Source organism: Cyprinus carpio, chromosome A1, assembly GCF_018340385.1.
Source record: "Cyprinus carpio isolate SPL01 chromosome A1, ASM1834038v1, whole genome shotgun sequence".
Taxonomy (NCBI): domain Eukaryota; kingdom Metazoa; phylum Chordata; class Actinopteri; order Cypriniformes; family Cyprinidae; genus Cyprinus; species Cyprinus carpio.
In genome coordinates, this window is record NC_056572.1 from 421499 (window position 1) to 435778 (window position 14280).

The 14280-nt window shown below is 34.9% G+C and overlaps 1 protein-coding gene across 2 annotated transcripts; it reads right to left on the reverse strand.

Annotated features, from left to right (window-relative positions):
• Positions 1-219: 219 nt before the first annotated feature.
• On the reverse strand, positions 220-13616 carry LOC109063396 (mast/stem cell growth factor receptor kita-like). 2 transcript variants are annotated; one of them, XM_019080472.2, is made up of 21 exons: positions 13493-13616; positions 10938-11201; positions 10194-10478; positions 9447-9586; positions 9189-9357; positions 8742-8928; positions 7512-7627; positions 7307-7421; positions 6875-7059; positions 5406-5512; positions 5193-5319; positions 4539-4643; positions 4265-4375; positions 3744-3882; positions 3591-3652; positions 3402-3502; positions 3087-3209; positions 2545-2656; positions 2332-2431; positions 1669-1774; positions 220-1584 (listed from the first exon to the last, which is right to left on the reverse strand). In XM_019080472.2, the coding sequence occupies exons 1-21, from the start codon at positions 13545-13547 to the stop codon at positions 1426-1428; spliced, it is 2868 nt and encodes a 955-aa protein (XP_018936017.1). In that variant the 5' UTR covers positions 13548-13616; the 3' UTR covers positions 220-1425. The 2 variants fall into 2 exon arrangements, with proteins under 2 accessions (XP_018936017.1, XP_042630086.1); XM_042774152.1 differs by lacking the exon at positions 13493-13616 and having other exon boundaries at positions 221-1584; positions 10194-10337; positions 10435-10478; positions 10938-11005.
• Between the last annotated feature and the right edge of the window lie 664 nt (positions 13617-14280).

The following is a 14280-nucleotide window of genomic DNA, read 5'->3' on the forward strand; positions in this document are numbered from 1 at the left end:
ATTACATTACTAAATGGAATTGCCAAAATAATGACGTTTACAAACAGGTTTCTGAATGCTCCTGTTGTCTGTTATTGGCCAGACAAACAGATAGTCCCACCCAAAATGTACGCCATTGATTGAGCTAGTTCAGATGGTCCAAATTATCAAAACATTGCATAGCTTTTAAGGAATTGCACAAACAATTCATACAATAGATCCTTTACACTTTTGATTTTTTTTATTTTCATTTTTATTCCATACAAAAACAGTCACATCATTTCCTACTGGCCTTTTTCTTCTAACACAACACTCTAAAAGTTGAAAAAATAGCTGACACATCAGATATTTACAGAGTCGAATCTCATAGCAGTTACTTGTCATTCATTCTTTTTGAGACCAACATTCCATCCTTCAAATATGGTTTAGTTGGCTGCATTCTTTTTGGAATAACTTTAGTATAAACTTTGGATATCTACTGGAATAATTAGCTTGTTAATAGCAGATGTCTGATATGTTTATAATCTTTTAAGCATGCTTCGAGAAAAAAATCTTATGTATTATGCCAGCTATTGTAGCCAAGTTAGCCGCATTTGAAGAATGGAACTTAGTCAGTTATTACAAGAAACAATGTACAATCCAAATATGATTATCTCATATTGCACAGCAACAAATTTTTTACTTGTGTATATACATATTCAACCGGTCAAATGTTCAATTCCAAATTCAAACTAAACTGCCAAAAAAACAATGTAAACATATCCTGTGTATCTTTTCACTGGTAGTAAATATGACCGTTATACCAGTAAGTACAACTTGAAGTTGAGATGGGGATCTCATAGATACAATAATGCATTATAACATTCACTTAATTGTAATCACATGCTGAAAACAGTACAGATGCATGAACAAGAACCTTCATTTATTGGTATTAAGTGCTTCAGATAGTCACACATTAAACAGGACTCACCTTGGGTTCAATATCATTACCATTTACTGTTCGGCCAAGATGTACTTGCAGTTGTTCACCCGGTCAAAGACAAAAGATGCACGACATCATCATCACAGAGTCACTACACAATGATGTCATCAGTAGAGCTGGTCATTTGTCTGATGAGGTAACATTAGGTTCTATATCTAAATGCTTGCCTGGCCATGGTAGCTGCTCATGCACTCAAAATACCATGCAGATCAATACCATAAAATGGAGCCCTGCTGCATTTAGAAAAATACATTAACAGTTACATGGCTGGACATGCTGTATCTTGAGCAATTTGAAATATAATGGAAGACAAGGCTAATGGAGTTGCATTGAGCCAAACAGAGAGCAGGAGATGCCCTTAAATGCCACAGTTAAAGTTCAAACTTAAATGGAAGATAAGGCTTTTAGGTCAAACATAATGAGATAATGGTGATTTTGAGGCAAAACAAAGAACGAGATGTCGTTTATATGCTCTGATGTTCCAGAAAAACATCATTTGTTGCCTGCAGGAGGGGTTGAGTTGAGGCTGTCGAGCTGCCCACAGAGCTCAGCCTTTGTGCCCTCTGCAGGTCTGGAGGAACAAACACCTCACAGCTGCCGCTAGTGCTGAGATTCAAGTAATCCTGCAAGACAATTACAGACCTGTAGTAACGGAAGAAACTGGTACAGTGCAATCATTTTTTGAGCTGAGCTGAGCCGTAACATACGCGTTTGGTGATTTCCGACAGCAGGTGTTCAGTCCTTTCCACCAGTTTCTTGAAGGTTGGTCTCTTCAGAGGGTCAGCACTCCAACACCATCTCATCACCTCATAACTAAAAAACACATACACAGATGCCTCGCATCATTCACATCAGACACAGAAATATAATACCATTCAAAAGTTTGGGGTCAGTATTTTTTTTAATTTATTTTTTTCTTGTTATTGTTATATTGAACTATGTTATAAATTGAACTTTGAATTCATTAAAAAATACAAAAAAAATGTAGCATGGTTTCCACAAAATATTTTGCAGCACAACTGTTTTCTGCATTGATAATATGTAGTTACTTGACCATCAATTCAGCAATAAGAATGATTTCTGGAAGATCATGTGACACTGAAGACTGAGTAATGATGCTGAAAATTCAGCTTTGTATGGAAGTCTGTTTCTGCCTCATAAGAGAAAAAAAAAAATGAAACTTTTTATCTCACAATTTGGACCTCTTGTTATTCTGAGAAAATTGTGAGAGATTCAATTTTTTGTTCTTGCAATACTAAGTTTACATCTCACAATTCTGCGTTTATATCTGAAATCAGACTTTTTTCCTGCATGCCATTAATATAACACACTGACTGCAGGCTCTTTATAGAAATGTAAAATTCTCTTACACTTCACTTGGGGCAAACTCTGGCTCACTCATTCTGTATCCATCTTGAATCATCTTATAGAATGTGGATCCAACTGGAATACCCGGATATGGCGTGTTACCTGCAGGCAGATTTTCACCTCATAAGACCTTCATAATGAGTCACTTACAGGCACTGATTTTAGGAGGTGGGTACATCTCATATTTAATAGGCCTGATACCAGCTCATACAGACCGAGAGAGAAGATCTCCCACAATAAGATGCCGTAGGACCAGACGTCGCTCTCAAAAGTGTACACACAAGCAAACAGGCTCTCTGGGGACATCCATTTCACGGGTAAACGTGCCTAGAGAGAAAACACGACATTCACGATCCTAAACAATGCTTTAACCTTTTTTCTTTTCTTTTTTTGAGTAATATGTTATTAAGCAATATCATATACATACAATTAAAGGGATGGTTCATAAAAAACATTTGGTAATCATTTACTCAACACAGAAGATATTCTGAAAGTCCAGGGTCCAATGTTATTTTGGACTCAACTAACTAATTATATGAACAAATGGAGTTGAATCATTCTTTAAAATATCTTCTTTTGTGCTCCACGGAAGACAGAAAGCCATACAGGTTTGAAACAACGTAAGGTTTTCATTTGGGTTAAACTATTCCTTCAATTTAACAGCTCATTTACTACATGAAATCTAAAAATGCTGAATATATTTGATGTTAATAATATATAGCCTGGCAGTGGTAGAGGATATACAGCACTTCCTCACATTTCCTCTCAGGACGTAGCTGGAATCTCTAGTGATGTCACGGGCCAAACCGAAATCACATATCTTTGCTACTCGACCCTGAGTCAGTAGTACGTTCCTGGCAGCCAGATCTCTGTGGATACATAAAATACATGGCAACACAGATATCAGCAATTTATTAGTCAAAAAAACATGTTATGAAAGTACTGTACACATTCACTACTGAGACAAAAAATCTGTGCTGATTCTGTATAAGAATCCAGAAAGGATAACGTTACAAAGTCTGTTCAACCCACTCTGAAACTTGAGAGGCGAATAAACTTAATACACACTTACATTTTTGGATGTGAGGAAGTCCATGCCTTTAGCCACTTGATATGAGAAGCTGAGTAAATCTTCAGTATCCAAAGAGAGATCGTCTTTATCATCGCACCATTCTGAGAGATACAGTGATACAGATTGAAAAGCATTAAATAATGGATGTTGGTGGTAAAAATAGCTTTTATTCTTTCGAGATGAGCCTACCTGTCTGATTCGATCTCTTCTGATACGACCTCATAGGCATGTATCCATTATCAGTGCCCTCTCTGCGTGTGCACATGCATATAATAGATACGTTATGAACACCTAACAAATGACATCTATACATCCTCACCGCATTTCTCACACATATCTTACCTCGAAGGCTGTATTTGGCTGAGCAGATTTTTGTAATATCCATCACCAGTTTTGGAACTGAAAAATGCATCCCGCTTTCTTCTGAGGAAGTTCAACAGGTCGCCATAGCAACAGTATTCTGTGATCACCAGAGTGGGGCCTGTTGGAAAATGTCACATTAATAATCCTCAAGGAGATCATTTAGGCAGAATTTCTGAGCTGCTCTTTTTCATACAACTACAAAGGAAGATAATTTATTCTCTGAAGCTCCAACTATGACAAAAGGCACAAAAACATGGTCTTGTATGTTATCATCAAAGTCTTCTGAAGCTTATAAAATAGTGGTGCAGTAAAAATCCCTTTCCATTTTTCTTGTTTGGAAAATAGCAGCACATTTAACTAACATCTGTTGTGTTTCAACCAGAAGAAAATAATATGCAACTGGAATGACTTGTTGGAAAAGGCACATAAAGCATATCTTATTATAAACTCATTAATATCTTTAATCTGTCACCGCTTTTGATTCAGTATTAATCACGTACCTCCTACTGTACAGGCACCAAGCAAGTTGACAATGTTTATATGGTTGCCAATGAAGCTCAGAACTTTTAACTCTGACATTAGAGCCTCTTTCTCAGTGGAGTGAGCACTCGCTTTGGGAACAATCCACAGATACACACACACACATACACACATCGAGAGATAAATACATATAGGCACATTAGATTAAAAACATACTGTAGGAATACAACATTAAACCCAAGTTTTATTTTCTGATAACCAGTGATTGGAGTCTTTATAAACATGAATACTCACGTTTTAGCATTTTTACAGCAACAGTGGTCACTGTGTCAGCTGAGCAAAGTCCATATGCTGTAGCTGCCACCACTTTACCAAATGCTCCAGAGCCGAGGATTTTACCTCATCACGATAAACAACAAATATTTATATATTACACTATAACATAACTATAGTACTGTTATATAGTATTATAGGATTTTTAATTGTAGTACATACATTATCATTCAATGGTTAGGGTCCGGTAAGATTTTTTAAATCTCTTATACTCACCAACACTGCATTTATTTGATCAAAAATACAGTAAACACAGTAATATTATTACAATTTAAAACAACTGTTTTCTATTTTAATATATTTTAAAATGCTATTAATTTCTAAATTTTTAGCAACATGCTGATTTGCTCAAGAAACATTTGTTATTATTATTATCAATGCTGACACAGTTGTGTTGCTTTAAATTTTTAAGGAAACCTTTTTTTTTCAGGATTCTTTGATGAATAGAAAGCATTTATTTGAAACAAATCTTTTGTAACATAATAAATGTCTTTACTGTCACTTTTGTTTTTTTAATGCATTCTTGCTAAGTAACATTTTTAATTTCATTACTGAGCCTAAACTTTTGAACAGTGGTGTATGTAGTACTACTAGTAAAGGTGTGTGTGCCTTTACCAAAGCGCAGTCTCTCCCGTGGAAACTCCCATTTGGGGTCATAAGGCAGCTGCGTTGGGTCTATGTAGGTATAATTGTTGCCATCAAAACTGTCGATCACTTTCCAATGGATCTCATACTTGGGTTTCTATGGCAGAAAATACAAGTGAAATAAATAAAACTAGAACTGGAAGCTACTTCATAGTGTTTAGTAGGAGTGTTCTGACTTAGTACCTGCATGTATTTGTAGAGCAAAACCACCAAAAAGAAGCTGAGCAGAACAGCAGTGGACACGACGCAGGACAACAGAGGTGTGAAGAGTTTATGGGGCACTGTTCTCTCTGGGGAGAAAAACACATGTCCAAACATCAATCAATATACACACACTCAAAAATATAAAAGAGTAATACTTCTTAATTCACTGTGCCATATTAATAAGGCTAGAGTTGTATGTGAGTGTTTTAAAGCTGTTGTTCAGAGGATTTTAAGAGCTTAGCATCAGTAGCAATACCTAATGTGCACACGCTGCACAAAACAATAATCCCTCGATTCTGTCAACAAGCTCAGTGTGTGTCTGAGAACATTCAGGGATAATCTGTTACAGCTGTGTGTGTGTGTGTGTGTGTGTGTGTGTGTGTGTGTGTGTGTGAGTGTGTGTGTGTGTGTGTGTGTGTGTGCGCGTGTGTGTGTGTTTTTTTTTTTTTTTTTTAACAGGTTTGTGTCTATCTACTGCTCTCAATAACACTGTAAGAATAGCCCACCTTGTTTTGGTATGTTTGGAGAAATTAGCTAATAATTAGCTAAGAGCTAATAAGCTAAGCTAATTGTAAATGTTGACTGTACAATTTATTTTATATTGTTTGTGTTTTTTTCTCTTATGTTCACCAAGCCTGAATTGATCTGCCTAAATACAGTAAAATCAATAATAATGTGAAATATTATTACAATTGAACTGTTTTCTATTTTAAATATATTTTGAAATGTAATTTATTTCTGTAATGCAAAGCTGAATTTTCAGCATCATTACTCCAGTCTTCAGTGTCACATGATCCTTCAGAAATCATTATAATATCCAGATTTGTATTTTTCAAATCTTTATCATTTTTGTCAAATGTAATGTATCCTTTGCTGAATAAAATTACTAATTATTAGTAAAATTATTAGTAAAATATATGCTAATTAGAAACATTTGAATAAAATGATTCTTTCTTTGAGGTCAAAGGATTGTGTGATGAAACTACATTTCCAATCATCCTATACGTCAAAATAAAGCATCTATTACAGACCTAATGCACATACTCTGCTTTTCATTTTGTTGCATTAGTGCGAAAAAAGCTTCCTGTCTTATCAATAAGTGAAAAAAAAGGAAAATAAACATGAAATTGCATCCATTTTGTCCCACTAAAATCACTTGAAAACACATCACATTGTAATTATGACTTCTGAACTTGTAAACAGCAGTTTCCCAAAGGAGCTGAAAGCAGCTTTAGGGTTTGGGTAAAGTCTTGGGTAAAACATCTTCTTTCTGGGCCTGAAGCTAAACTGCTGTGCTACAATGCTGTAACAACATGTGTTAGCTTTCTGGACCCTGATTATTAGTGTTTACTGCTATATTTGTGATTAGCTTTATAAAACAATAAAAATCTAGGGTCTAATATCCTCATGTAGATAGCAAGGTAAATGTGTGTTTGAGGGAGTCTCACCTCTGATGGAAAAGAGAGTGTAGGCCTGCTCTCCCTGCGTTGTTGCCACACACTCAAGAGTGTGAAATTTTCCTTTGGTGACATTAAGTCGACTTTCCACCTCGCTTCGTCCAAATTTTCCCCCTGACACAGTTACCAAGGTGAACTCCTCATCTGCCTGTGTCGCATTTAACAGGTGGGAGCACCTGTCAGAGGTTATAAATGCTATTTAGAGCCAAAAGAATATGACAAATATTTTTTTTTACCATATTTCATTATGTAAGAAACACTTTTCTATTCCAAATGGTTTTGTGGCTTTTTGCAGTCTCATGAGATTATGACTATGCAATAGTTTGTTTACTCTGGTACTTACATAACATACAGTACGTTAGAGATACACAGTATTGTACAGTTGTTGAGTGTGAGTGGCTTATAGTAGTCTGTGAGTCATACCGTGCATGTGGTGGCTCGCAGTAATACCAAGATATTTTTGGGACAGGATATCCTGAAGCAACACACCGCACCTGTCCATCAACAGGCCCCTCCTGGGAAACTATCACTGGTTTACCTAAATGAGAGATTTACTGTATTTATTTAAAGACTGTATTAAAACAAAACATTTAAGGTAAGTTAAATCCCATTAGTCCTCTGAACTCACATATAACATGGACGGTGAATGACTGATTGACAGATGCATACATGTGATAGGCTGAGAAAGTGTAGATCCCGCCCTCTGATTCATGAACTCGAACCAGCCGTAGTTCACTGATGAACCTGCAACATTCAAACAAACAATACTCAATGTCTGTGTAAGCTTCCTGCAGAAATGTTAGAAAACACCCAGTGGACATGTATGATTGGACACAATAGTTTTTAACATTGTGGTTTTATGTTAAACCTTGAATAGTTTTATAAGGGAAAGTAGGTGATGTATTAGATAATACTTTATTTTAAGGTGACGTAGTTACATGTTATGTTTAATGTAGTAATAACAGTAAACTATTCATAGCTCAAAGTAACTAACCATAATCCAAATCCTAACCCTAAACTTAACCCTGTAGTAGGTACATGCAGTTAAATAATATTTCTCAGTACTTTTTTGTGTAATTATACTGTAACAACATTACCTTAAAATAAAGCCTAACCCTTTATAAATGGAAATGGAAATAATACAAACAACATGAGTATAAAAAATGCACATTTTATTACTAATTCTATAAAAAGAAATCTTTTTTACTAACTTACAAACTTAAAAGTCAGATTTTTTATATCTATATATATATATATATATATATTTTTTTTTTTTTTTTTTTTTAGATATTTTTGCAACATTTGCAGTTGCAACATAAAATATCTCCAAGAGTTTGCCCAATTTGTATTTTTTTTATTGTTTTTTCTTTTTTTTACTATAATTTCATTGTTCATTTTATACATTTTATAATCATTTCGCAGCTTATAATAAGGCCTGTCAAGCAGGACAATTTCTACACTTTAATTGAAACTGCTAAAAAATATTTTAATAATAAACCACAATATAATTATATTAATATATTAATATGTAAATGACCAATCATGTTAGATAATGTCAATAATATAGAAAAAAAAATTAATCGAAATAAAAAACAGAATTTCATTTTTTATTTTTTTTGACATATTTATGTATTAATCATTTCACAGTTCATGATGAGGACTGTCAAATAGCAGGACAATTTCTAATTTTTACTTGAAACTGCTAAAACCCAATGGGCAATGTCTGCTGTCTAGCCAAATTATCAAAATATATGTTTCTATAAGTTTTCTGTGAAGAAAAGGAAAAATGCATGTCATGTCAGCTGCTCATATACTGGTTTTGTATTTTAATATAACAGCTTTAAAGAAATGTATGTACCTGTACTGCTGGTTGTGTAGTGTAATGACGTGTTCAGATGTGTTTTTGAGCTGTTGGTTGTTATAGGTCCAGTAAACTTTTGTGGGTCTGGGGTATGACGTCATCTCCACGCTGAGGGTCAGACTTTCTCCCTCTCTCACCTCCATCACACTGTCCTCTCCCTCCGTGAGGTTAATGAAACCGTGCTCTGCCACACACACACAAACACACACACAATCATACACAAACACACACACAGGTGTAACAATGTAAGGCTAAAGTAAAATCCATGTATCTAAGGCGGGACTTCCATTTCAACAATCATCATATTGAGTGTTGTTCTTTATCCTATTCATTTTCCTACAAATGGCCCATCTTGCTCATCTTGCTCTCTGGTTAAAGTCAATAATATAGAAAATGACGTTTGATACAGCTTCATTTCACATTTTACACACTGCACAATCTTACCGTAAACCTCCAGATTGACAGCTGCCCTGGAGACACCCTTCTCATTCCTTGCAACACAGCGATAGACTCCTGAGTCCATCATCTTCACAGATTCAATCGACAGTCCTGTTGAGAGCTTATATTCTCGAGAACCAGGCAGGATGTTTGAATTTTGGCTGCGAATTGCTATCTAAATCAGGATTGACAATAAAAGTCTAGGTTAAGTAGTGTGCTTATAGGAAGTAATCTAAGATTATGCAACAGATGTGTGGATCTAACCGCTTCAGACGGGATACTCCAGCTCAGGCTGATATCATGGTTGATGTTGATGGTGCTACAATTGAGCACAAATTCCTGACCCTGGATCAGAATCACATTTTCGATTCTGGATAGGCTGATCACTGGCACTGTCTCTGGAACTGTATTACAAACAGCAAGCATATAATAAAGCATATAAATATATACAGAAATATATTGTGAAATATTATTACAATTTAAATAACTGTTTTCTATATTCATTTATTTTAAAATATAATTTATTCCTGTGATGCAAATCTAAATTTTCAACATCACTACGCCAGTCTTCAGTGTCACATGATCCTTCATAAATCATTCTAATATGCTGAATTGGTGCTTAATTATTATGAATTATTAATAATGGTTCTTTTTATTATCATTTATTATTAAAAATTATGTTGAAAATAATTTTTTGCTTCTTAATATTTTTGCAGACTCTGTGATACTTTTTAAGGATTCTAAGTTTTTACTCTCACTGTTTAATCAATTTAATGCATCTTTGCTGAATAATATATTATTAAATGTGGGTAACCAAACAATTGCTGTCGCCCATTTACTTAAATACTATTTAAGTCTCAAAAATAAAATATAAAAATATCTTCTTTTGTGTTCATCAAATTAAAGAAACTCATTCAGATTTGGAACAACTTGAAGATGACTAAATGATGACAGAAATGTCATTTTTTGGTGAACTATCCCTTTAAGAATTGTTCTAACACACATACATACCTAGCCGCACCACCAAGTTATACTGGCTTGATTTCACAGGTTTTTCATCCATCTCTCCTGCACAAATGTAGCAGCCCTCAAAAGCTTTGGAGACGTTTCTGATGGTGATCCCTCTCTGAGGGTCTGCGATGTAGGTGAGACCAGCTGGTAGAGCAGAGCCAGTACAGGGCAGAAGGGACAGGTGAGTGACAGCTGGATCTGTTACTAAACAAGCAAGAGTGCCATTCTCTCCTTCCCTCACCAAAAGGCCATCCAACATGGAGCGCACAAAAGGGTTCTCCGAATCTGCCAGCAAAAGTGAGAGGGGGAGACATTTTTGGTAGAAAACATGGAGAGAGATGAGAAAGGTGAACAAAGACATACAAATTAAATGACAATAAAGAATGATAGGCAAAACAATGTGAGTGCAAGACAAGGAAAGATACATTAAATGCTGTAAGGACTTGTGTATGAGGAAATAGTAAGTAAACGAGTGTGTGCAAGAGGTTTATAACACAATCGACTGTTCAAATACCTGTATCATTCAATGGCAGTTTACAATAATACAAATAAAATAAATTAAACCAGATCCACTCTAAGGTGTGGTTTGAGTACACAGCTTAAGGACATGCATTTGTGCTTTAACAAAAAACCTATTCACGTTTTAACACTCCTTCAGGAGTGAAGTGTGGGAACTGAGGCCAACGGACAAACAAACCCCTCAGAAACAAAGGGAACTGTGCAAACATGCACATTGAAACCCACCTTTCACATAGATGTAGATGGAGCTCTTCTCTTCCGTTTGTGTGTTTTCACAGGTGTAACGGCCCATATGCTGGACCTGTGTGGAGGAGAGGAGGATGACACTAGCTCCATCTTCTTTTAGCCCTCCATCGATTTTCCGATTTTTTTCCCGCATCCATCGCACCTTGCTCATCTCTGCATCATCATGACAACTGAGTTCCAGCTGTCCACCTTTAGGTATCACCAGATGGGTGGCATTGGGAGTGATAACAGGTTTAAACCATCCTGGAATACAAACACACACAAATGAGTTCTCTCTGCATTCAAAGTCAGATCTAATCGACGGCAGCATCTGGCGATCAGTTAACTTAGGAAGGATCAGATTAGGAACCCTTAGGAAGGTGAGGAGGTCTTTATCGTAGACATGGTGAATGCGATAACTCTTTAAAAGCTTGAAACCCGCAGCTGATGTTATCAAAGCAATACTCTGCGCTGAACATTTTGATGATGACAAACAGAATAAACAACTCCTCCCATAGTATGTAAACAAGTCCCACAGTAAATAAATAAATAAATAAATACATACATACATTTAAAAAGTCCAAAAAATTTCGCATTTCATTCCAAAATCAAAAGGGAAAAAGTTTTAATTGTATTTACCATAAAGTAAAAATATGGATTATAATTTAAAAAATACAGTTATTCATTTTTTTATTTCATTTATATATATATATATATATATATATATATATATATATATATATATATATATATATATATATATACACACATACACACATACATTTTTATTTTATTTTATTTTATTTATTTTTTTTTTTTTTTTTTTTTTTTTTTTTTGCATGGCTTTCAAAAGTCTGAGGTCAGTAATATGTTAATGTTTTTGAAAGAAGTTTCATGTGCTCACCTAGGCTGCATATAGTAACACAGTAATATTGTGAAATATTATTACAGTTTAAAATAACTATTTTCTATTTTAATATATTTTAAAGTTGTATTTATTCCTGTGATGGCACAGCCGTATTTACAACAGGCATTCTTCAGTGTCACATGATCCTTCAGAAATCATTCTAATATGTTTTTTTTTTTTTTTTTTTTTTTTTTTTTTTGCTGCATAATATTTTTGTAATACATTTTTGGTCTGGATTCTGAACGGGAAATTCTAAAGGATAGCATTTATTTGAAATATAAATCTTTTGTAATATTACAAAAGTATTTAGTGTCACTTTTGAACAGTGCGTTCTTGCTGAATATAATTCATTTACTATATTCATACACATTTTTTATTGTTCCAAACATGTTATATTATGATGCGTTCATATTTCAAACAACAGAAACGCTACCTTCTCCCATTAACCGCACCATGACTAATCCGTTACTTCACCATGATCTATAGTCCAGATGAATCAAACATTACGCGTTTGTACGGGGTGCATTAGTGACTAAGGCAGGCAATTTTTCAGGATTGCCGAATACTGGATGCGACAGTTACACACACACATACTGGAAAAGGCGCGACTTAGCTACAACAGCAGCAGAATAAAAAAGCTCAGAATTATTCAAAGCAAACTAACAACTCAGAACATTCACGGCATTTTAAGGATTTACGGTCTAATTGTTTCAGGGATGTGTTCTTCTGAGTAATACTTTAAAACACATTTCCTTGACTGAGTTTACAACGTGTCCTAATGACAAAGGGTTTGTCGGATTGTCACGCTTCAACCTGAGAAAAATCAGGCTACTGAAATAGGAGGTTGAGTTAAGAAAGTTAAAGTTAGAAAATATGCTGAAATCATAAACACATGATAATGGGGTGAGCGTAGAAGTTCAAACCTCATCACACAGTTCTGTTTTTTGAAAATATTTCCTGTTCCCCATCATGTTTATTTTGAATTAAAATTATTACAATGAGGCTGATAGAATTATTCTGAACTGGTAAACTTGAAACTACACAAATACACTGAGTTAAAATCACATCTGTTGCTTGCAGCTACTGTACAATCAGATAATCTCGACCAGGTAACGTCAAGCAAACCGACTAGTTAGTTAAGTTAATAACAGTTAGTGACACTGCTTGCAACTGTTATTGTTTTCAGTAGTTGTTGTGGTCATTATGTTGACTTTTCCTTCAGCTCGGGATTTCTTTGAAGCGACTCTAATTACAAGCTAATTAATTATTGACATTGTGCACAACACATGACATTAGCGCGGTGTTTGAGTTAACTACCCCTAATAACTAATGAATTAATGCTATCCGGCTCAGTGAGTGTACAGATAGCTAAAAATTAATCAATTATGTAATTGACATCGCACAACTGTAAATATGGAATAGGCATACTATAGAGAGAACAGATGGACAAAAACGTCCTGTTAACTCTTAACGGTCATCATCTGCATCTGTCGTCAAAACAATTGGATAATTCTCAGGATTTTAGCCTAATCATCTGCTCATAATTAACAGTACACATATGGATTGCGTAACCAACATAATTGGGAAAGAAAATAATAGAATAAAATGTTTATTTTATCAGAACAACTGGAACGTTGTATGTTCTTACCTCCAGGTAAGGCGAATAAAAGTAGAACTGTGCGTAGAAACCAAACGCGACCCATTCCGTCTGTGTTCGTGTGTCCTTACATTAGTATTACTGATCCACAACTGACTGTCCTCAAGTCTCTCTCTCTCTCTCTCTCTCTCTCTCTCTCTCTCTCTCTCGCTATGGCAAGCCATTTTAATATTTATGCCTTAAAACTGCCAGTATCTGTTTTTGTTGTTAATAGATATTTTATTCAATTACTTGTAAGTAATCCAATAGGGGTTAGTTTTTTGTTTTTTTCACCAATAACTATTCAGCTGTTCATTTATTTTTTTTTTTTACTAATAATCATTCACTGCTGTCAAGGGGGACTAGCAGAAACATTCCGTCTTTACTTACGTATTTTAACTGTTGCTGTTATCTATTCCAGTTTTATTCTTAACTATCCATTAGGTGTACTAGTGCAGTTTTAGTTTAACTAGTCTGTATTATCCATATATCATTTTTACTAGTACAGGGAGGGCCGGAGCGCTACAGAGTTTTGTTCCAACCCTGCTCCAACACAAATACTATGTAGTTTTCTTGATTAGTTGGATTAGGTGTGTTTAATTAGGATTGAATCTAAACTCTGCAGGGCTCCGGCCCTCCAGGAATTGAGTTGTCACCCCTGATCTAGTACTTCTTATAACTGTATTCTTATATCACTTCTTATATCAACTGTAAGCACCTTTTATTTGTCATCTCTAATGACTAATCAAAATTGCTATACTGCATAGCTCAGATAAATCTTAAACTGGATAGGTTTAAAA

Coding starts and splice junctions, on each gene's coding strand:
- LOC109063396 (XM_019080472.2), bottom strand. CDS start 13,547: ATGGGTCGCGTTTGGTTTCTACGCACAGTTCTACTTTTATTCGCCTTA. Junction 4,644..5,192: donor ACGGGAGAGACTGCGCTTTG/GTAAAGGCACAC, acceptor TATCGTGATGAG/GTAAAATCCTCGGCTCTGGA. Junction 1,585..1,668: donor TGTCGGAAATCACCAAACGC/GTATGTTACGGC, acceptor ATTGTCTTGCAG/GATTACTTGAATCTCAGCAC.